Raw genomic sequence first — 24,523 nt, 5'->3', positions numbered from 1 at the left:
GAGGCAGTGCGTTGTCCAGGGGTAGAGGCAGGGCCAGACCGAATAATCCACCAACTGTTTCCCAAAGCGCCCCCTCGCGCCATGCCACCCTGCAGAGGCCGAGGTGCTCAAAGGTCTGGCAGTTTTTCACTGAGAGTGCAGACGACCGACGAACAGTGGTGTGCAACCTTTGTCGCGCCAAGATCAGCCGGGGAGCCACCACCAGCAGCCTCACCACCACCAGCATGCGCAGACATATGATGGCCAAGCACCCCACAAGGTGGGACGAAGGCCGTTCACCGCCTCCGGTTTGCACCGCTGCCTCTCCCCCTGTGCCCCAACCTGCCACTGAGATCCAACCCCGCTCTGAGGACACAGGCACTACCGTCTCCTGGCCTGCACCCACACCCTCACCTCCGCTGTCCTCGGCCCCATCCAGCAATGTCTGTCAGCGCAGCGTCCAGCCGTCGCTAGCGCAAGTGTTTGAGCGCAAGCGCAAGTATGCTGCCACGCACCCGCACGCTCAAGCGTTAAACGTGCACGTAGCCAAATTTATCAGCCTGGAGATGCTGCCGTATAGGGTTGTGGAAACGGAGTCCTTCAAAAGTATGATGGCGGCGGCGGCCCCGCGCTACTCAGTTCCCAGTCGCCACTACTTTTCCCGATGTGCCGTCCCAGCCCTGCACGACCACGTCTCCCGCAACATTGTACGCGCCCTCACCAACGCGGTTACTGCCAAGGTCCACTTAACAACGGACACGTGAACAAGCACAGGCGGGCAGGGCCACTATATCTCCCTGACGGCACATTGGGTGAATTTAGTGGAGGCTGGGACAGATTCAGAGCCTGGGACCGCTCACGTCCTAGCCACCCCCAGAATTGTGGGCCACAGCTCGGTGGTGGTATCTGCGGCGGTGTATGCTTCCTCCACTAAACCACCTTCCTCCTCCTCCAACGCAACCTCTGTCTCGCAATCAAGATGTGTCAGCAGCAGCAGCACGTCGGCAGCAGTCGGTGTCGTGCGTCGTGGCAGCACAGCGGTAGGCAAGCGTCAGCAGGCCGTGCTGAAACTACTCAGCTTAGGAGATAAGAGGCACACGGCCCACGAACTGCTGCAGGGTCTGACAGAGCAGACCGACCGCTGGCTTGCGCCGCTGAGCCTCCAACCGGGCATGGTCGTGTGTGACAACGGCTGTAACCTGGTGGCGGCTCTGCAGCTGGGCAGCCTCACGTACGTGCCATGCCTGGCCCACGTCTTTAATTTGGTGGTTCAGCGCTTTCTGAAAAGCTACCCTCGCTTGTCAGACCTGCTCGGAAAGGTGCGCCGGCTCTGCGCACATTTCCGCAAGTCCCACACGGACGCTGCCACCCTGCGCACCCTGCAACATCGCTTTAATCTGCCAGTGCACCGACTGCTGTGCGACGTGCCCACACGGTGGAACTCTACGCTCCACATGTTGGCCAGGCTCTATGAGCAGCGTAGACCTATTGTGGAATACCAACTTCAACATGGGCGGCGCAGTGGGAGTCAGCCTCCTCAATTATTTTCAGAAGAGTGGGCCTGGTTGGCAGACATCTGCCAGGTCCTTCGAAACTTTGAGGAGTCTACCCAGATGGTGAGCGGGGATGCTGCAATCATTAGCGTCACCATTCCTCTGCTATGCCTCTTGAGAAGTTCCCTGCAAAGCATAAAGGCAGACGCTTTGCACTCGGAAACGGAGGCGTGGGAAGACAGTATGTCGCTGGATAGTCAAAGCACCCTCATGTCTATATCTCAGCGCGTTGAGGAGGAGGAGGAGGGGGAGGAGCATGAGGAGGAGGGGGAAGAGACAGCTTGGCCCACTGCTGAGAGTACACATGCTGCTTGCCTGTCATCCTTTCAGCGTGTATGGCCAGAGGAGGAGGAGGAGGATCCTGAAAGTGATATTCCCAGTGAGGACAGCCATGTGTTGCGTACAGGTACCCTGGCACACATGGCTGACTTCATGTTAGGATGCCTTTCTCGTGACCCTCGCGTTACACGCATTCTGGCCACTACGGATTACTGGGTGTACACACTGCTCGACCCACGGTATAAGGAGAACCTTTCCACTCTCATACCCGAAGAGGAAAGGGGTTCGAGAGTGATGTTATACCACAGGATCCTGGCGGACAAGCTGATGGTAAAATTCCCATCCGACAGTGCTAGTGGCAGAAGGCGCAGTTCCGAGGGCCAGGTAGCAGGGGAGGCGTGGAGATCAGGCAGCATGTACAGCACAGGCAGGGGAACACTCTCTAAGGCCTTTGACAGCTTTCTGGCTCCCCAGCAAGACTGTGTCACCGCTCCCCAGTCAAGGCTGAGTCGGCGGGAGCACTGTAAAAGGATGGTGAGGGAGTACGTAGCCGATCACACGACCGTCCTCGGTGACGCCTCTGCCCCCTACAACTACTGGTTGTCGAAGCTGGACACGTGGCCTGAACTCGCGCTGTATGCCCTGGAGGTGCTTGCTTGTCCTGCGGCTAGCGTCTTGTCCGAGAGGGTGTTTAGTGCGGCTGGGGGAATCATCACAGATAAGCGTACCCGCCTGTCAACCGACAGTGCCGACAGGCTAACACTCATCAAGATGAACAAAGCCTGGATTTCCCCAGACTTCTCTTCTCCACCAGCGGACAGCAGCGATACCTAAGCAATAGGTAGGCTGCACCCGCGGATGGAAGCATCGTTCTGTATCCCCATCAAAAACGGAGTCCTTTTCGCTTCATCAATCTGTGTATAATATTCCTCCTCCTCCTCCTGCTCCTCCTCCTGAAACCTCACATAATCACGCCGAACGGGCAATTTTTCTTAGGCCCACAAGGCTCAGTCATATAATTTTTCTAAACAACTTTTATACGTTTCAATGCTCATTAAAGCGTTGAAACTTTCACCTCCACCAATTTTTATTTTAACTGGGCTGCCTCCTGGCCTAGTTACCAATTAAGCCACATTAACCAAAGCGATTAATGGGTTTCACCTGCCCTCTTGGTTAGCCATGGCCAATTTTTCTGATGTACATTAGTACTGTTGATACAGCAATTTTTTGTGGGCCCTCGCCTACAGTGTAATCAAATGAATTTTTAGCCCACCTGCATTACAGCTGACGTTACATCCGCTGTGTTGGGCAATACAATGGGATATTTTTATGTACCGCCGGTGGGTTCCTGGCACCCACTCATGCTGTGGGTCCACAGGGAGTTGTAAATGCATCTGTTTCCAGTTCTAAAGAACCCCAGTCTGACTGGGGCATGCAGTGTGGGCCGAAGCCCACCTGCATTAAACATGACATTACTACCTCAGCTGTGTTGGGCACTGCAATGGGATATTTTTATGTACCGCCGGTGGGTTCCAGGGAGCCACCCATGCTGTGGGTGCACACGGAATTCCCATTGCGGAGTTGTACCTGCCTGTGACTATTTATAAAAAAACGCGGTCTGACTGAGGCGTGCAGACACCTTGACAGAATGAATAGTGTATGGCACATAGGTTTCCCATTGCTATGCCCACGTGTGCAGCTCCAGATGGAGGTGGCACAGGATTGGATTTCTCATTGCTTCTGTACAGCATTGTGGGCTATCGCCCCGCCCCTTTTAAAGAGGGTCGCTGCCTAGCCGTGCCAACCCTCTGCAGTGTGTGCCTGCTTTTCCTGTGGCAGACACACTTATAAATAGACATGAGGGTGGCGTGGCATGAGGGCAGCTGAAGGCTGGGCAGGGACAGTTTGGTGTGCGCTGTGGACACTGGGTCGTGGGGGGGGGGGGATTTGGCAGCATGTAACCCAGGAGAAGTGGCAGTGGAGTGTCATGCAGGCAGTGATTGTGCTTTGTTGGAGGTAGTGTGGTGCTTAGCTAAGGTATGCATTGCTAATGAGGGATTTTCAGATGTTAAAGTTGTTGGGGGGGGGCCCACTCTTGCTGCTATTGTGGCTTAATAGTGGGACCTGGGAACTTGAGATGCAGCCCAACATGTAGCCCCTCGCCTGCCCTATCCGTTTCTGTGTCGTTCCCATCACTTTCTTGAATTACCCCGATTTTCACAAATGAAAACCTTAGCGAGCATCGGCGATATACAAAAATGCTCGAGTCGCCCATTGACTTCAATGGGGTTAGTTACTCGAAACGAACCCTCGAGCATCGCGAAAAATTCGTCTCGAGTAACGAGCACCCGAGCATTTTGGTGCTCGCTCATCTCTAGTACTCAACTATAGGCCGAGCACCAACAAACCTGTCCTTTTAAGATATTGCTAATCGAATCACCCTTTAAATAGAAACACTGATTGGCTAAGAGTCAAATAGTGGAATCATAATGGAACTCACATCTTTGCATTGGGCTTTTCTTTCATTTCTACAACCTTCCACAACCAGCTCTCTGGAAAGTCACTCTGAACCAAAATATCCCCGTCTGGAAGATAATCATCCTCAGAAAAGCCTGTAGGAAACAACTGGTTTAGAAAGTCAATGAAGTATTTCCATCCCACATATCTATGGCATCTCTGCAGGATATGCCAAACATGTCTGATTGATGCAGGTCCCGCCCCCCGTGACTCGCACTTATATTGAAGCTTATGAAGCCCTTCCCTGAAAAGCCATTGACAGGATGCCGGCAGCAGGATTCTCTACCGCAGCTGTCATGTGTGACAGCTGCGGTTGAGAATTGAATAATTGCCTTTGCTGCATCTGCCACAGATGTGGCAGATGTAGCAGCAGGGAATTCTTCAAACTAGCGGGCGTGAAGGAAACATCTGCTGCATGCGGCAGATGTGTTCTTCATGCCCGCCGGGGTCACGGCAGCGCCGGAGAGGTACGTTTTTAAAATTTTTTTGTTTTGCACTAAAATGTTTTTATTTCAGGGAAGGGCTTATATGTAAAGCCCTTCCCTGAAAAAGAATGCAGAGGGCCGGCAGAGCATTGTTCTCAATGGAGCCGCCGGCAGGCGCTGCTCCATTGACAACAAGCACGCAGCTGTGTTCACCCGTGTTTTTGCTCATACCTAGGTGCGGTCGTATGTTCACACCTAAGTACGCACAAAAACACGCTTGTGTGAACGCACCCTTAAGGAGATCATACAGGATTGAGGAACATAGCTGCTTTCTCCTAGTATTGTTACACTTGTCCATGGATTGTGGCTAGTATTGCAGCTCAGCTACATGGAAGTGAATGGGGCTGAGTATGCAATACCAAATACAATCTGTAGATGAGTAGGGCAGTTTTTTTTGGAAGAAAAGAAGCCTGTCAGACATTTCCAATACGGGCTGACACTACATATGGGCAGACGGGTTACAGTGCTTCTGGGGATCCACAATTGTCTTGGAACCATTTTTTCATGGTAAGTAACTACTCAACCCCATGGCAAAAAAGTGTAATGAATTTTATAGATATCTGACAAATACAATGTCTCCTACCCTCCTCAGTATTGTATTCCATCAGGGCTGCTGATGTACTTCTTTTACGTCTGTTAATTCCCTTACATGATAAATCTGAGAACAAAAGAGGATATGGTATGGGATGAGAAATATTAAAAGACGGACATTTCAAAATACTGTACCATGAATGGCTTTAAAAAGAAAGGTAGATATAAAGAAGAAAGGTTTAGTACCGTGTTAGCTAGCAAAGCAAAATGTGATCGTTCTCAGCAAGAGAAAGCAAGTAATCTTGTAGATATGATGCATTTTAATGGCTAACAAAAAGACATGATGTTATAGCGAGCCTTCGAACCTACTCAGGGTTCTTCTTCAGGCTTAATGGAATATATTTGAAAAGGCATGTGTGTATATATATATATATATATATATATATATATATATATATATATACATACACACATATGAAAAGGCACAGACATGGTTTAATTAATTTGCACTTAAAGCAATACCAGAATGGGATAAGTCCTTTGGGAATTAAATGTTCCTTCTTGCATCTGGTCAAAAAGAAAATGTTGCTTTCTAGTTGTGCCAATTTCTTCAGAAGATTTTTCAGTTCCATCAGTGTACAGTATATTCTGGTATCCTCCATTAGGTGAAAAGAAAAAAGTTTGGCACTGTGTTAGCCAGTGAAGCAAAACTCCATCATACCCTACACAAGGATGACCGTCTGAAAATCATATTCCCGGACCCTCCGCTTCTGTGTTAGAGGCAACCTCCAAATTTGAGGAACTTTATAGTCAGGAGTGCATTGCCCTCCGACACACAAAAAGGAACTTATCCCTGTAATATAAGGAGCTGCAAGACCTGCTCACATTTACTGACTGCGGACAGGATACGGATCCCCAACACACAGCAGGACTATAAGATCCTGGGGACATTCACATGTTCCCCGTCTGATGTTGTGTACCTGATCCTGTGCAGTGAATGTCTTGTTGGGGGGCTCTATATTGGGGAAACAGGACAAAAACTGAAAGCGAGGATTAGTTCTCATCGCCATACAATTAAAGAAAGACAGAATTACCCGTGGCTGAGCATTTTTCTAGCCACTGACATAATATAGAAAATATGAAAGTTACTATGTTAAAAGGCACTTTCAAACTCTCCTTAAAAATCCCCCCCCCCTTTTTTTTACCTATATCTTCTTAACCCCTGAACCTTTTTTTTTCTTTCATCTCATTTTTAATTGCATTTATTGTGTATTTATGTTTCACGCATGAATCCTCATGAAGAATTTAACCCTCTATTCAAAGTGTCAAAAGTTGTTATAAATTTATATTCCCAAATTATTCTGTAGCTTTGTGACTTGAAACAGCCCCTGAGTATCATAACTCTCATATGTTCTATGTTTTCAAGGAAAACCACAAAGAAACTCCATCACACCCTACACAAGGATGACCATCTGAAAACCATATTCCCAGACCCTCCCTTTCTGTGTTACAGGCAACCTCCAAATTTAAGGACATTTATAATCAGGAGTGCATTGCCCTCCAACACACAAAAAGGATCTTATTCCTGTAATATAAGGAGCTGCAAGACCTGCTCACATGCATTGACTGCAGACAGGATACAAATTCCCAACACACAGCAGGACTATAGGATGCTGGGGACATTCACATGCTCCACGATGTTGTGCACCTGATCCTGGGTAGATGTCCTGTCGGGGGCCATTATGTTGGAGAAACAGGACAAAAACTGAAAGCGAGGATGAGGTCTCCTCGCCATACAATTAAATAGAGAAAGACAGAATTAACTAGGGCCGAGCACTTTTCTAGTCATGGACACGACATAGAACATATGAGAGTTATGATACTGAAGGGCGGTTGCAAGTCACAAAGCTATAGAAGAATTTGGGAATATAAATTGATAGCAACTTTGAATAGAGGGTTAAATTCTTCATGAGGATTCATGCGTGACTGAGAGTTATGAGACATCTATAGCACAGATAACACTGCTGGCCTGGTGACCCCCTAACAGTAATTCAGGAACCATAAAACTTTCACTCCCTTATCAGTGTCTAGTTAAAAATGTTTTTGTTTCTGTTGCAGTATTCCTTTAAGTGCAAACCAATCACATCCATATCTGTGCCTTGTCATAAGTATGTGTGTATAAATATGCATGCCTCTTTAGATCTATTTAATTTAAGCCTGAAGAAGAACCCTGCATTGGTTCGGAAGCTCGCACTAACATCATGTTGTTATCCGTTAAAAGGTTAGTGACTGGTTAGTGACAAACTTTCTGACTGTTTGGGTAAAAACACAAAGAGAGAACGACAGAAAGGACACTATTGTAGGCGTTTACTATAGGCCACTTGGAGAAGCAAAAGGTATTGACAAACTCTGTCTACATGAGATGGCCAAGCTCTCGAAAAAGCATGACATAGTTATAGATTTTATTATCCAAACATTTGTTGGGAATCTCTCTCAGGTAAAAGTAATGGATCCAACAAATTCTTATCCGCTCTTGCTGACAACTTTATCTTCCAAAAGGTAGAAGAGAAAACAAGGAGATCTGCTATCTTGGACCTAATTCGTACCAACAGGGAGGAGATGGTTGAGGAAGTAAGGGTTGCTGGGACCTTAGGAGGCAGGGATCATGCTATCCTTGAATTTTGGATAAAAAGATTTTAATGAACTCAGAAAGAGGGTAGGAATAATCCAATGGCTGGATGTTCTTAAGGACAAAAATGTCCAAGAAGGTTGGGAAATATTGCGTAATGAGATTCTCAAAGCACATACGTTAACAATCCCTAAAAGAAAGAAGAGTGGGAAGCGTTTAAAGAGACCAGGATGGATGAACACAGAACTTGCACACATGTTAAAAACGAAGAAAAATATGTTTATCAAATGGAAAGAGGGGGGAATATCTAAAGAAGAATATAATGCGGTCTGCAAAAACTGTAGGGCAAGTGTCAGAATATCTAAAGCTGATAATGAATTGAGGCTTTTGCAACAGAGACCAAAAGCAATTAAAAAAAAGGATTTTGCGGGTATGTCAATAGAAGAGTCAAAGATGCTATTGGATGCTTGCAAAATGAAAATGGTGAATTGCTTCAGAATGATGTTGAGAAGGCCGTACCTTTAAATTTCTATTTGGCATCTGTTTTCTCTCAGATGTAACATCAACTGATCTTCCCTGTGCTATTGGGGGAATAAAAAAATGCAAGGTATTCATAAGCCGAGAAATGGTGAGGGAACACTTAGCTAACTTAAATGAATTCAGGTCTCAAGGTCCAGATGAATTACATCTTAGGATACTAAAGGAAGCAGCAGAGGCAATTGCTGAGCCACTCGCCACAATATTTGAAAATTCCTGAAGAACAGGAGAAGTCCCAGAAGATTGGAAAAGGGCAAATGTTGTCCCTATCTTCAAAAGAGGGAAGAAGGTGGATCCAGGAAACTACAGGCCTGTGAGCCTGACTTCTATCCCGGGAAATATCTTTGAACAAGTTATTAAACAGCATGTATGCAAGTACTTGGATAAAAATGGAGTAATTAACCAGAGCCAGCATGGATTTGTGACAAACAAGTCATGCCAGACGACTCTAATTTCCTTCTATGACAGAATCACTGACTGGGTTGATCAGGGAAATGCAGTGGACATGGTATATCTTGATTCTAGTAAAGCATTTGACAAAGTATCTCATACCATACTTATTGAAAAAATGACCAAATATGGGATTGACAAGGCAACTGTAAGGTGGATTCACAACTGGCTGAGTTATCGTGCTCAAAGAGTGGTCATAAATGAATGCAGATCCAAGTGGAAGAATGTATCAAGTGGGGACCACAAGGCTCTGTCCTAGGCCCAGTGTTGTTCAACAGTTTTATAAATGATCTGGAGCAGGGAATTGATGGGAAGCTAATCAAATTTGCCGATGACATAAACCTAGGAGAGATTGCTAACACTAGGGAAGAGAAAGAGAGTATTCAAAAAGACCTAGAAAAACTTGAACAGCGGGCGGCGTTTAACAGAATGGTATTTAACAAGGAGAAATACAAAATCCTACATCTGAGCAAGAAAAATGAAAAATGCACATACAGAATGGGAGGAATTGGGTTAAGCAGCAGCACCAGTAAAAAAGACTTGGGTATACTAATAGAGCATAGACTGAACATGAGTCAACAATATGATGCAGCAGCCAAAAAGGCAAACACAATTCTGGGATATATTAAGAGAAGCATAGAGTCTAGATCACATGAGGCAATTATTCCCCTCTACCCTTCCTTAGGTCAAATCTCATCTGAAATACTGTATCCAGTTCTAGGCACCCCACTTTAAAAAAAAGACACAGACAAACTGGAGCAAGTTCAGAGAAGAGTTACCAAGATGGTGAGCAGTCTGCAAATCATGTCCTATGAGGAACGGTTGAAGGATCTGGGAATGTTTAGCTTGCAAAACAGAAGGCTGAGAGGAGACTTAATAGCTGTCTACAAAAATTTGAAGGGCTGTCACAGTGCAGAGGGATCAGCCCTATTCACATTTGCACAAGGAAAGACCAGAAGCAATGGATGAAACTGAAAGGGAGGAGACACAGATTAAATATTACATAAAACTTTCTCAAAGTGAGTGTGATCAATGGGTGAAACAGGTTACCATGGGAGGTGGCGAGCTCTACTTCAATGGAAGTCTTCAAACAAAGACTCTACAAATATGTCTAGGATGATTTAGTGAATCCTGCACTGAGCAGAGGGTTGGACCCGATGACCCTGGAGGTGCCTTCCAACTCTACCATTCTAGGATTCTAGGTATCATATCTACAAGATTACGTGTTTTTTTTGGAAGGAAACAATCACGTTTAGTAATAACATACACCTTAAGGCGTTAACATATGTTAGTTATTACAAACTAAGCCAATCATGAGTTGTTATGACTTTGGGGGCATGTATTTCTATTGCTGCATCATTTCTGGTATATTTGTACCGTGATGATGTTAATAAACCAGAGGCATACTGATGTTGACAAACATGTCAGTGTCATTTATTTGGCATGCATGCACTTCTCATTGTAACCAATTTGGAGCAGTACAGTGAAGTCAGAGGGATATAATTTATTTCCCATAACAGTTCGAAAGCTTACTACAACATCATGTCTTTTTGTTAGCTATTTAAAAAGGTATCATATCTACAAGATTACTTGGTTTGTATTGCTCAGAACAATCATATTTCGCTTTTTACAGGAACATTCTCAGAAAATTTGAAACCTTGTTTCATATCTAATATATGGGCCTGAGGAGGCGGAGCATGACACAGGGATTTTCTATTTGGTGACTTTTCAATCCCTATGTAATGCTCAGTCCCTTGGACTCTGCACAGGGCATGGTACATTGTATTACTTTTGCCTGGAGAGTTTTTAGATGCAGTGCAACTAAATTCATAGCCCAGAAGAAACTAATGCAAATATGGGATGGAACATGCAAACTCCATGAAGATGTTTCTGCTGATTGCATTTGAACCTAGGACTTAGTGTACCAGATCTCTCCATAGTAGTCGTTCCCAAATTCATCTTTACAGCAAGCCCAGCATCGTAGAAGACTCCCATGTTATTAGCTCCACTCCCTGGGGTACATGCAATATCCGAATTTTCAACAACGTCCCAAACCTGGGAGACAAATAATAGTCACATAAACCTGACATCTTGAATGTCCTTTATAATATCACTTAAAGCCACAGCAGAGCTGAATTTACCCTTTATCACTTTTTTCTATCAACCTTAATAACTCATTGCAAGAGATTTATCAAAACTGGGGCTGGGGGACAAAGGAGCCCATATCAGCCAGTTAGATAAAAAACGGATTGGATGGGTTTGCTATAGTCAGCGACTATTTAAATGGTATCTCAAGACGAAAAAAATGTCTGGGGGAGGGAATTATGAAAAATAATAAAATAAGCAGTACAGTTAGTCCCCGACTTGCGAACAGGTTCCGTTCCAGGAGCCCGTTCGCAAGTCCGTTTTGTTCGCAAGTCGAACAAATGGTTGTATGGAGGGGATCACGGGTGGACCCCGCTCCATACAACGTCGGGTGCCGGCTGTTCTTACAGCGGGCTCCCGGCGGCAGCAGTTCCGACGAGCCGTGGAGCTTGTCGGAACTGTTAACACTTTAAATACTGCTCTGACAGCGGTATTTAAAGTGTTAACAGTTCTGACGAGCGGCGCGGCTCGTCGGAACTGCTGCCGCCGGGTGCCCGCTGTAAGAAACAGCCTGCACCCGACGTTCAGGGGGCCCGTACAGCGTCCCACGATGAGATCGCGGGACGCTGTGTGGTTGCTAGGCAGCCGGGGACCTCCTGAAAGGCCCCAGGGCTGCCTATGCAGAGTGCCTATCAAGCGCACGGCTTGCTAGGCGCTCTGCATAGACAGCCCTAGGGCCTTTCAGAAGGCCCCCAGCTGCCTAGCAACCGCGATCTGACCGGACAGGCTTCTATCAGGCTTGATAGAAGCCTGCCCGGTCCCTGCACAGTATGATGTAATGCCGTAGCATTACATCATACTGTGCTGTACAGATAGTTCGTATCTAGCGAAATTCGTAAGTCGAATGTTCGCAAGTCGGGGACTTATGACCTCCACAATCCAGCTCAGGCACCCGATCTCTACCGCTTCTGTTCTGGATGTTGCTTCAGCGATTACATTCAAATCTTTGTAAGAGAAGGTACCCAAAAGAAACCGAAATCTGCTTCAGGTAGGCGGGGCATTAGTATAGGCTTCTGTTGCCATCTGAATGTCTGCTCAATCCTTCCGAGGTCGGCGGTACGCCTGCCGATCTTGTTGGGGAAGGTTGCATTCAGCTACAGTGATATTTTTTCAACAAGTTGTTCAGCTTTTTTGCCATGTCTGATTCATATGAACAACAGGCAGCTGTTAAACTTTTGTTTCCTTTTCCACTGCAATCGTGTCATGCTAGTTTTCATCAAAAATTACTTAAAGGGGTTGTCCCGCGCCGAAACGGGTTTTTTTTTTTTTCAACCCCCCCCCCCGTTCGGCGCGAGACAACCCCGATGCAGGGAAGTAAAGAAAGTTTACCGGAGCGCTTACCTTAATCCCCGCGCTCCGGTGACTTCAATACTTACCGCTGAAGATGGCCGCCGGGATCCTCTGTCTTCGTGGACCGCAGCTCTTCTGTGCGGTCCATTGCCGATTCCAGCCTCCTGATTGGCTGGAATCGGCACGTGACGGGGCGGAGCTACACGGAGCCGCTCTCTGGCACGAGCGGCTCCATAGAAGACTGCAGAAGACCCGGACTGCGCAAGCGCGGCTAATTTGGCCATCGGAGGGCGAAAATTAGTCGGCTCCATGGGAACGAGGACGCTAGCAACGGAGCAGGTAAGTAAAAAACTTTTTATAACTTCTGTATGGCTCATAATTAATGCACAATGTATATTACAAAGTGCATTAATATGGCCATACAGAAGTGTATAGACCCACTTGCTGCCGCGGGACAACCCCTTTAAACACTTCAATGTTGTGGGGGCTTCTTCCATCATGACAACGCATTTTGAAGAACCAGTCACCTGTTTACCCACACATTAACAATGTTTTGTTAAACAATTTTTTATAAAAAACAGCATGACACCCTCCCCTCACCCTCCGTATTTACATAGGCTGGCTCTGTGTAACTTTTCCTAGCAACGGAAGCTGGTACTAGTATCACCCTGCCTACTAGAAGAAGATTCCTATTTCGCTTGGGTACCCTTTGTACATGTGACCGCTCTGCCAATCACAGGGCATGGCAGTATCAGCACTGAAGTCTATGATTGGCTAAGTGGTAATGTGTACAATGAACGGCACATGACCATTGCAGCTTTCAAAGACCAGAGCGGTGGGGATCAGGGAAGCTGCACTGAACCAGGATGAAAACTGCCTTACCCACCACCCCATGGAGTGAGAATACACTGTATACATACATTTGGGTACATCCACAAAGTCATACATAGTATCTGAGGACTCGTTTTTCTTTTTCTACCATTTTGGCACGGTGACACTTTTCTAAAACCATTGCCTCAACTTATTTGTGGCATAAACATTACCCTTATGGGTGACTTGCAGCAACTGCAAGAACTACAAGCAGCTTGCAGATTGTTTTATGACTTTGTAATGCTCTGAAGTTGTGCATGAGTCACTATAATGCCACGAATAACGGTTAACCTAAAGCCAGCGTGCGACTGTAACAGGGGTTAATATTTAGTTGTTAACATATATTTTATCTCAGATACTTTAAGCCAGTGGCCATGTTTTTGGAGATCAGGGTTGGCTCTCACAGTGAGGGTGCATTTAGACGGGCAATTTTTGTGCGCAATTTCTGTGTGTTGCAAAATGCACAGAAATCGCACGTGAAAAGAACCCATTATTTTAAACGAGTGTATTTATATATAAGATTTTTCTCTTGGCCGCGATTCTGTGATATAGAACAATTGCAGCGTGTCCTATTTTGGGGCAATTCTTTTTCAGAATCATGCATTTTTCTCCATGAGAGAAAAAAAGTAAAAACATCGCATTACACACACATGTAAATGCGTGTTTCATGTGAGTGCTGTTGTAGTGAACTGAAGTGTGACACTACAGTAAAAGTACTTAACTGCAAGTCAGGAGCAACTGTCCTAACTACAGCTCATTTAGCAAAGGGTAGTGATGCTGGATTTCATTTAGTAAGAAGATGCGGCCAGAATAGGGAACCAAATAGTTAATTTAACTTAGTCATTTCACTGTAAAACAATGTTTGAAGGACCTGGGAAAACTGAGATCACCTGACCCAGCAGAAGAAAGAAGCTCCCTGATTGGTAGAGAGGTGGAGCTTACTGCAGCCCAGCTGAAACAGGTTCCCTGAGTGGAGTAAAGTGGAGCTTTTTTAACCTTTTCCCAGATCTGTGGCTCAGTAGATAATTATAAAAGTGTGAAGAGACGAAAACAAGTGGGTCAGAGTGGTGATAGAGTGAGTCAGAGAAGCAGAAGGAGGGGGAAAAATGTTGGCAGCATGGTGAAGCTGTCTCACTGGCTTCCCCCATGTCCCATAACTAGAGAAGCTTACTTACAACTTTAAGAAACTCTATGTGCAGCTAATCAATCATCCACTACCATGAGAGAAGCCTGTGCTTGTCTTCCATACCTGAAATCCTCCCAAGCCATGCCTTAGTTCTGAAACTATGTGCAAGTTCTTACCTTACTCTGAGTCAGCTTATACTTGTTGTTTAGTGTGAAGACACCTTTATCCACTGCCACGAGTCCAACAGTGGAATGATAGTCCGCCTTCAAGGTCAGTGTTATGGGATCTTGAGGTCTTCTGATGTTGTTATTGGCTTCCAGTGTCACCTATTGATCAGAGGTAGGAAAATACAAATAGCCATGATAATCAGAGACTGACTGGATGGGATCAAAAAATATTCATCTACGTTTCTACATGTCTACCACTGTATTAGTTCTGTGCTGACAAAAGCCCCTCTTCCAGTCAAGCACAAGAAAAAAAGTGCTCTCCCTCCCAATGTCCACACCATGGACAACATTAATTGCAGTGCTTCTGTAGTGTACAGTTCTTACTGTCCTGTGGTACCAATGGGTTGTAAACCAGAGTAGCAAGCACAAATCCAGATTGCGGATGCACTGTTGCTGGATAGGATATTCCTTTCTTGACTCCCAAGAAAATTCTGGAGTTCGCACGAAGTTACTGAGCAGGAGTCATATGTGCCTTCCTTCCATATCAGAATAATATCATTTATTATTCCAGAATTTTCTCGGGTATATTAATGGGAATAACTGTAATCTTAAATTTACACTGAATTATGATAGGGAGAAAATTAATTTTTTGGATCTCTCACTTCAAGTCAATGCAGCCAAAAACGGTATAGATATCTCACTGTTCCGTAAACCGGGCGGTGGCAACACTATACTTAAAGTGTCTAGCTGCCCCCCTAAGCATACGACACATGCTATACCTATTACAGAGTTTATTAGAGCTAAAAGAATTTGTACTAATGCAGACATTTATAAAACATCGGAAATGAAGATATATAGGAGACTATCGGATAGAGGTTACAGTCAGCAAATCCTGAATAGAGCGAAAAACAAAGTCAAAACGAGAGATAGAAAATCATTACTATACAACAAAAAAATTAATTCCACAGACAAGCCTGATAAAATAGTTTTTGCTGCACCTGACAGTAGGGAATTTCCTGAGATCAAAAAATGATTTTATACTTTTCTCCCTATTCTAAAACAGGATAATGAAGTGAAAGCAATATTGGATAGTGGGGTTCTAGTTGTGCACCACAGAAATAGAACTATTGGTAATAGATTTTCAAAAAATAATGTATCTATCAAACCAAATACCAACTGGATACAAACCCATGGTCTCTATAAGTGTGCGGACCCTCGATGTGGATGCTGCTGTTATACACTGAACAAAACCAAGATATTCAATAGTTTAGACAGAAATAAGAAGTATGAGATAAAAAGCTTCATTAATAAGGATGAGCGAGTATACTCGCTAAGGCACTACTCGTTCGAGTAATGTGCCTTAGACGAGTATCTCCCTGCTCGTCCGTAAAGATTCGGGGGCCGCTGCGGGGCGGGGAGCTGCGGGGGAAAGCGGGGAGGAACGGAGGGGGGATCTCTCTCTCCCTCTCTCCTGCTCCCCGCCGCGACTCACCTGTCAGCCGCGGCGGTCCCCGAATCTTTATGGACGAGCGGGGAGATACTCGTCTAAGGCACATTACTCGAACGAGTAGTGCCTTAGCGAGTTTACTCGCTCATCCTTATTCATTAACTGTAAGTCCACAAATATTATCTACATTATTCTATGTACACATTGCAACCTACTTCACGTAGGCTGCACATCTAGAAAATTCCAGATCAGAATGGCGGAGCATCTCAGGGATATTCAGAAGCGATATGTAGGCAAATCGGGGGTTGCTAACCATTTTATTAATACACATGATGGTAAGGTGGAAGGATTTGCATGCTTTGGCATTGAAAGGGTGTGTAGAAATTGAAAACAAAAGGTAGAAATGTGTGATATCTTCCATAGGGATTCTGGAATTGGACACTAGATATCCACATGGGATGAATTATAGAACAGATTTATTTTGTATTTATTAGTTTTATTTGCTTTATATAGCAAAGGTTTTATTTTCTGCCCTTTTTTTGCTATTCCATTTATCCTACCCTATGCTTATCTCTGGTAAAAAAAAAAAAAATGAATGAATAGCTAAGCACTATCTGAAATTGGCTGAGCGCTCAGCCAATAGCTAAGCACTAGCTGCTATTGGCTGACCGCTCAGCCAATCAGCACAGCACTTTCAGGAGGCGAGGATTTTTATATCCCTGCCTGCTGAAAATGCTGGACAGCAGTGTCGGGGAGCCAGCCGGAGGATGCGTCTGAGTGGCGGAGAGGTGAGTAAAGATTTTTTTCTTTTTTTTTGCCACTTATTGATGATTTTCAGGGAAGGGCTTACATTTCAAGCCCTTCCCCGATAATCATACTGCGGGGCTTGCCAGGAAGCACTGCTTTCAATGGGATTGGCAGCAGTGCCGATCCCATTGAAAGCAATGGGATATCATTCTGCACTTCTGCCACAGCTGTGACAGCTGTCACAGCTGTGGCAGAAGTCCACGACATTCTCTATATCTTTTTAATGGGGCTAGCGCTGCTGCCGCTGGCCCCATTGAAAAGACTGGCAATGTTCCAGCGATTTAACAGCGTTTTTCTCGCACTGCGCTGTGAGACTTTTCACTTACTCTTGCAGCACAGAGAAAAACACGCCAGTGGGTGTCCACCCTTAGCTACATTTTTCAGCTGTTGACAAAGGCCACTGTCTGGCCGAAATGCATTCAGCGTTTACCTATAAGATGTATGCGTTTTAATCAATAAAGTTTTTATTTTTAATGGTTGAAGCCCTCCTCCATATCTAGAGTTTCTCGCTATGAGGAACAGCCATAATGCCACTCCTGATCACACAAGCATAGCTGAGTTACCCACACAATTACTAATTATGTAGATGCTCAATGAAAAATACTTACAGAGGAATATAGGAAGAGGAGAGGAGGGGGATGCAGCTACAGTCTTTCTCTCTTTAATTTAAATAGTTAGCGCATGTAAAGTGAATACCATTTCAATACCATCTAGTCAAATTTTAATAATGATGTACATAGAGGCCATGGTACAAAAGAAGTTAGAGAAGAGTAAAAAAATACATTGGGGAAAATAATGCCTCTATAGCCTCTACGGACAAATAATACTAAAAAAAGAATCTTTTTTTTTTTTTGCTATACACATCTAAAGACTAGAGATGAGCGAGCATACTCGCTAAGGGCAATCACTCGATTGAGCATTGCCCTTAGCGAGTACCTGCCCGCTCGGAAGAAAAGATTCGGCTGCCGGCGGCGGGGGAGAGCGGGGAGGAACGGAGGGGAGATCTCTTTCTCCCTCTCTCCCCCACGCTCCCCCCTGCTCACTGCCACAACTCACCTCTCACCTGCGCCAGCAGCCGAACCTTTTCTTACGAGCGAGGAGATACTCGCTAAGGACAATGCTCACTCGAGTAATTGTCCTTAGCGAGTATGCTCGCTCATCTCTACTAAAGACATAATAAGTGGGGGTAGAGCCTGTCCTCTGAGCTGAATGGCAGCTTGAACTGAAAGCTCCCTTTCAGTGGCACTTCAGAGGACCTTTACAGCGGCTATCTGCATGATATAATGGTGAAAACAGGCAGAGACAGAGGGGGAGAGGTCCAAAGCACCCCTAAACAGCAGAGAGGACAGGCCGGGATGCAGCACTATCTGAAAGAAAGGAGGACTCGGTCACCACATGCAGTACCTACGATGGCACCCATGCAGGAGAAACCCAGCAGTTACAGTAAGGAGAGGGAGGAGGAGGGAGATTCCTTTGAGGGTGAAGAAGGGGAGCCCATAACTAAGGGATTCATGAAAGCCCTAAAGATAAAGAATGCCCTGCACCCTGTCATAGCTGAGCTCACTGAGATCAAAGAGGAGTTTAAGCACATGGGGAGACAAGTAGAAGAGTTGGAACTCACAGCTGCCACGATTACTTCTCACTCCCTTGATATGGAGAACAGCATACCCAGCTAAACAAAGCTCTATTAATGCAGGAGGATCTGGAGAACCAGAACAGAAGGAGTAATATCCGCATTAAGGGTCTCCCTGAAACCTGGGCTGGTGATTCACTACATAAAATTGCAATGGAAATCTTTGGTTCCCTGCTGGGGGCGGACAAAGTGCGCCTGTCTCAATTGAACGCATTCATAGGGCTCTTAGAGCTCAGCCCGCAGCAGTTGAACCCCCGAGAGACGTGATTTGTAAAATACTGTCATTTCCAGATGCTGTCGCCATCTTGCGCGCCACAAGGAATTGCAAGGACTTACAATATGCTGATGCTCAGCTTCCGATTTTTCAAGATCTTGCACCATCCACCCTGGCTAAATGTCGCTTATTATGACCACTGCTGGAGGCACTAAAAGCGAAGGACATTAAGTATGCATAGCTATTCCCCTTTGGACTGGGAATCACATATAAAAGGCAGGAAATTCAACATACGCACACATGAAGACCTACAAGATAGCTGGAAATATTTGGATCTTGACCCTATTGAGATTTCTAGCTGGCTCCAGCTGCCAGATTTCCCTCGTCTTCCTAAGCTGCCTTCCCCAGAGAGCTGGATGACCGTGGGCAGCACAAAATCGCCGAGAGGCAAAAAGAAAAAGATTAGTGGGCACACTCTGGGAGTGGACGCTTGACCCGTGGTGTGCAATCGGTGTTCTCCTAGGCCTGCAATAGTCCTTCCTCCAGTCTGACCCGCTGGTTACTTCAGGGAGCCGTTATTGGTACCTGCTCATCCCTCTTGATTGTTTAACTGTTTTTCTTCCCCAGAGAAGCGATTTTTAATGTTCTCTGTTTCCCAAGATATTGGTCCTTGTTGTGCCCGACAGATCGGGCTCAAAAGTTAGTTTGAGATCTTAAGTAACTATTGTCGGCTCCTCTGTCTCGCGTCTCACTTGGGAGAGGGCTCCTGAAATTAAGGGGTCGTTTCCCGATTGGGCTTAAGATTCTGGATCTGAATGCCCCCAAATCTAACAGTAACTTACTCTTGTATTTTTGCTGTTGCTTTTCTCTGTTTCCGCTCCTTCCCCTTCCCCTATACTAATAGATCTTGCTTGGTGATTTAATTACATTGAAGTATTACTCTGTGCTCTACTGATAGCTAATTTACTTTCTTTGTCTTCCCGAGTTCTCTGAAGAAAGCGAAGTGTTGCTCACTGTCCTTGTAGTAGGGGATTCTTTACGTCTTACTTCATTCAACATGAGGGGTCTTAACTCTCCTTTCAAAAGGCATAATGTGGCTCTTCTCACAAAAAGATATGACACTAGGATCCTTCTATTGCAGGAAACACACTACAAAGGAGGCAGATGTATGAGCCTGCCAGGGAAACAATTCCCCCAGGGATTGCACAGCTCACACCCTACTTCTGCATCTAAAGGGGTTTCTATTTTTTTTCCATAGAGCCACTAATTTTATTTGTGAGTCCCAGTATAAAGATGCGGAGGGCAGAGTACTTTTCCTAAAGGGTACACTTAACAATGCTAAAGTGACAATTGCAAATTTATATGCTCCCAACTCGGACCAAACTTCCTGGCTCATCGAGCAATTAGATAACCTTAAGCATTTCGCTGTCAGTTTTATCCTGTTCGGGGGGGACCTAAATATCACCCTAAACCCCCTATTAGATTCTTCGGTAGGCAAGTCCCAGATCTCGTAGGTAAAACTGAGAAAGGTAAACAGCTGTTTGGTTGAGCTGGGGGTCGTGGACGTGTGGCGGACCATGCATCCCTCTGTTAAGGACTATACCTACTTCTCTCAGGTTCACTCCTCTTACCAGAGACAGGACTATCTGCTCATCTCTTTGGGCCTTCTAGAATATCTAGAAGAGCTCAAGTGTGGATACAATGACAGTATCGGACCACGCACCCATTCATTTAAACCTGTGGCCAATTTAGACATCACCTCGTGAGTGGAGGTGACGTTTAAATATCTCATTATTGGATGCATTGGATGATAGATCCCACCTTGAAAAGCTACTAGAGGAATATTTTCAAATAAATTCCATGGGAGATCTAGGGATACCGACTGTATGGGAGGCCCACTAAGAGTACATAAGAGGGCACCTAACTGCCTTAGGTACCAAGCTAAAAAAAAACACAACAAAAAGTAATAGATGAGAAATTATCTCAGATAGCTAAATTGGAACTAGCAGCAAAATTGTCCCAAAAACGCGAGTTGTTAGATAAATTAACTGCTCTAAGGAGTGAACTAAAACTCTGTCTGGCTACCAGGTTCAACAGGCAACATATGCACTTTAAACAGGTGGTCTACAGACAGGGCAATTGAGGGAGTAAATTAACATCAGCATTAATAAAGAAAGCCTGCACTAGGAATTTTATTAATGCTATAAAATCGCCTTCTGGCAACATGGTTACCAAATCACTCGATATCGCTAAAGAGTTTCAACGATACTATTCCCAATTGTACAACCTCAAGGGACTGGTTCTCCCAGGAGGAGATGACCAAAATGCTAAAGCCCAGCTGGAACCTTTTTTGAAGCTTTACACTTGCCCAGCCTAAAGGAAAGTGAAGCGTCTTCCCTAATGACGCCAGTCACGGCGGCAGAAGTCGAGAAATTATTGGATTCATGCCTGCCCGGAAAGAGTCCAGGCCCTGATGGCCTACCATTATTTTATTATAAATCCTTTAAGTTGCTATTAGTGCCCTGTCTTACAGAGCTCTTTAATGCTCTACTACTGGGAGCTGCTCCCCCAAAACAAGCTCAAGAGGCCCATATCACCTTGATTCACAAAGATAATAAAGACCCTGAGAACTGTAGTAACTACAGACTAGAGATGAGCGAACGTACTCATCCGAGCTTGATACTCGTTTGAGTATTAGCGTGTTCGAGATGCTCGTTACTCGTAACGAGTACCACGCGATGTTCGGGTTACTTTCACTTTCCTCTCTGAGACGTTAGCGCGCTTTTCTGGCCAATTGAAAGACAGGGAAGGCATTACAACTTTCCCCTGCGACGTTCAAGCCCTATACCACCCCCCCTGCAGTGAGTGGCTGGCGAGATCAGGTGTCACCCGAGTATAAAAATCGGCCCCTCCCGCGGCTCGCCTCAGATGCGTTCTGACATAGCTGAGGGAAAGTGCTATCGTGTTGGAGCTGCTGTAGGGAGAGTGTTAGGAGTTAGTGTAGGCTTCAAGAACCCCAACGGTCCTTCTTAGGGCCACATCTAACCGTGTGCAGTAGTGTGGAGGCTGCTTTTAGCAGTGTTGCACTTTTTTTTTTTTTTGGTATATCGGCCGTGCAGAGCATTGCGTCCTGCAGTAATACTCCAGGGATAGAATTGTGTAGGCAGGGCCAGAAGACATATATTATAGATTGAATATACGCAGTGGTCCTTTAGAAAAAAATATTTGAAAAAATCTATTTGGCCTGCCTGTCACTGTGCTCAGTGTTCTGGGTCTGTGTCTGCTGGGGGTAGTATTTCTCCAAATAAATACGCAGCCAGCTAAGTGTTACAGCAGGCTTGCGCCAAATTATTTCCTGGCTCTGAAATCACCGGTCTGTTGCAGTTAATAACAGTGCAACACTGCAGTTCCGTGACACACACATCAGGGACAGAATTGTGTAGGCAGGGCCAGAAGACATATTATAGATTGAATATACGCAGTGGTCCTTTAGAAAAAAATATTTGAAAAAAATCTATTTGGCCTGCCTGTCACTCTGCTCAGTGTTCTGGGTCCGTGTCTGCTGGGGGTAGTATTTCTCCAAATAAATAAGCAGCCAGCTAAGTGTTACAGCAGGCTTGCGTCAAATTATTTCCTGGGGTTCCGTAAACGAAGTCAGCCTCCAACCACAGGCCAATAAGCGGCACATTTAATTACAGCGTTCTGTTTCTGCACTACTGCTAATACACCATGCTGAGGGGTAGGGGTAGGCCTATAGGACGTGTACGCGGGCGAGGACGCGGAGGCCCAAGTCAGGGTGTGGGCACAGGCCGAGCCACTGCGGTGGCCAGGGGTAGAGGCAGGGCCAGACCGAATAATCCACCAACTGGTTCCCAAAGCGCCCCCTCGCACCATGCCACCCAGCAGAGGTCAAGGTGCTCTACGGTGTGGCAGTTTTTCACAGAGACGCCTGACGACCGACGAACAGTGGTGTGCAACCTTTGTCGCGCCAAGATCAGCTGGGGAGGCACCACCACCAGCATGCGCAGGCATATGATGGCCAAGCACCCCACAAGGTGGGACGATGCCCGTTCACCGCCTCCGGTTTGCACCACTGCCTCTCCCCCTGTGCCCCAACCTGCCACTGAGATCCAACCCCCCTCTGAGGACACAGGCAGTACCGTCTCCTGGCCTGCACCCACACCCTCACCTCCGCTGTCCTCGGCCCCATCCAGCAATGTCTCTCAGCGTAGCGTCCAGACGTCGCTAGCGCCACAGTTTGAGCGCAAGCGCAAGTACGCCGCCACGCACCCGCACGCTCAAGTGTTAAACGTGCACATTGCAAAATTGATCAGCCCAGAGATGCTGCCGTATAGGCTTGTGGAAACGGAGGCTTTCAAAAGCATGATGGCGGCGGCGGCCCCGCGCTACTCGGTTCCCAGTCGCCACTACTTTTCCCGATGTGCCGTCCCAGGCCTGCACGACCACGTCTCCCGCAACATTGTACGCGCCCTCACCAACGCGGTTACTGCCAAAGTCCACTTAACAACAGACACGTGGACAAGCACAGGCGGGCAGGGCCACTATATCTCCCTGACGGCACATTGGGTGAATTTAGTGGAGGCTGGGACAGAGTCAGAGCCTGGGACCGCTCACGTCCTACCCACCCCCCGAATTGCGTGCCCCAGCTTGGTGGTGGTATCTGCGGGGGTGTATGCTTTCTCCACTAAAGCACCCTCCTCCTCCTCCTACGCAACTTCTGTCTCGCAATCAAGATGTGTCAGCAGCAGCAGCACGTCGCCAGCAGTCGGTGTCACGCGGCGTGGCAGCACAGCGGTGGGCAAGCGTCAGCAGGCCGTGCTGAAACTACTCAGCTTAGGAGAGAAGAGCCACACGGCCCACGAACTGCTGCGGGGTCTGACAGAGCAGACCGACCGCTGGCTTGCGCCGCTGAGCCTCCAACCGGGCATGGTCGTGTGTGACAACGGCCGTAATCTGGTGGCGGCTCTGCAGCTCGGCAGCCTCACGCATGTGCCATGCCTGGCCCATGTCTTTAATTTGGTGGTTCAGCGGTTTCTGAAAAGCTACCCCCACTTGTCATACCTGCTCGGAAAGGTGCGCCAGCTCTTCGCACATTTCCGCAAATCGCACACGCACGCTGCCACCCTGCGGACCCTGCAACATCGGTTTAATCTGCCAGTGCACCGACTGCTGTGCGACGTGCCCACACAGTGGAACTCTACGCTCCACATGTTGGCCAGACTCTATGAGCAGCGTAGAGCTATAGTGGAATACCAACTCCAACTTGCGCGGCGCAGTGGGAGTCAGCCTCCTCAATTATTTACAGAAGAGTGGGCCTGGTTGGCAGCCATCTGCCAGGTCCTTGGAAAATTTGAGGAATCTACCCAGATGGTGAGCGGGGATGCTGCAATCATTAGCGTCACCATTCCTCTGCTATGCCTCTTGAGAAGTTCCCTGCAAAGCATAAAGGCAGACGCTTTGGAATCAGAAACGGAGGCGGGGGAAGACAGTATATCGCTGGATAGTCAGAGCAACCTCATGTCTATATCTCAGCGCGTTGAGGAGGAGGGGGAGGAGCATGAGGAGGAGGGGGAAGAGACAGCTTGTCCCACTGCTGAGGGGACAGATGCTGCTTGCCTGTCATCCTTTCAGCGTGTATGGCCAGAGGAGGAGGAGGAGGAGGAGGGGGAGGAGCATGAGGAGGAGGGGGAAGAGACAGCTTGGCCCACTGCTGAGGGTACAGATGCAGCTTGCCTGTCATCCTTTCAGCGTGTATGGCCAGAGTACGGATTACTGGGTGTACACACTGCTCGATCCACGGTATAAGGAGAGCCTTTGCACTCTCATTCCCGAAGAGGAAAGGG

General features: G+C 46.5%; 1 protein-coding gene across 1 annotated transcript in view; it reads right to left on the bottom strand.

Moving 5' to 3' along the window:
* LOC136610271 (A.superbus venom factor 1-like) overlaps nucleotides 1-24,523 on the bottom strand; it is a 210,763-nt gene that overhangs the window by 131,529 nt on the left and 54,711 nt on the right. Inside the window, exons 14-17 of the mRNA XM_066589504.1 lie at nucleotides 14,568-14,717; nucleotides 10,886-11,015; nucleotides 5,397-5,471; nucleotides 4,312-4,423 (exon numbers count right to left, since the gene is read on the bottom strand). Coding sequence (XP_066445601.1) covers nucleotides 4,312-4,423; nucleotides 5,397-5,471; nucleotides 10,886-11,015; nucleotides 14,568-14,717 — 467 coding nt within the window. The remainder of the gene's footprint in view (nucleotides 1-4,311; nucleotides 4,424-5,396; nucleotides 5,472-10,885; nucleotides 11,016-14,567; nucleotides 14,718-24,523) is intronic.

The sequence above is a fragment of the Eleutherodactylus coqui genome, chromosome 2 (genome assembly GCF_035609145.1).
Source record: "Eleutherodactylus coqui strain aEleCoq1 chromosome 2, aEleCoq1.hap1, whole genome shotgun sequence".
NCBI lineage: Eukaryota > Metazoa > Chordata > Amphibia > Anura > Eleutherodactylidae > Eleutherodactylus > Eleutherodactylus coqui.
Note: the sequence above shows the minus strand (reverse complement) of the source record. Positions and strands in the feature narration are given on the sequence as shown.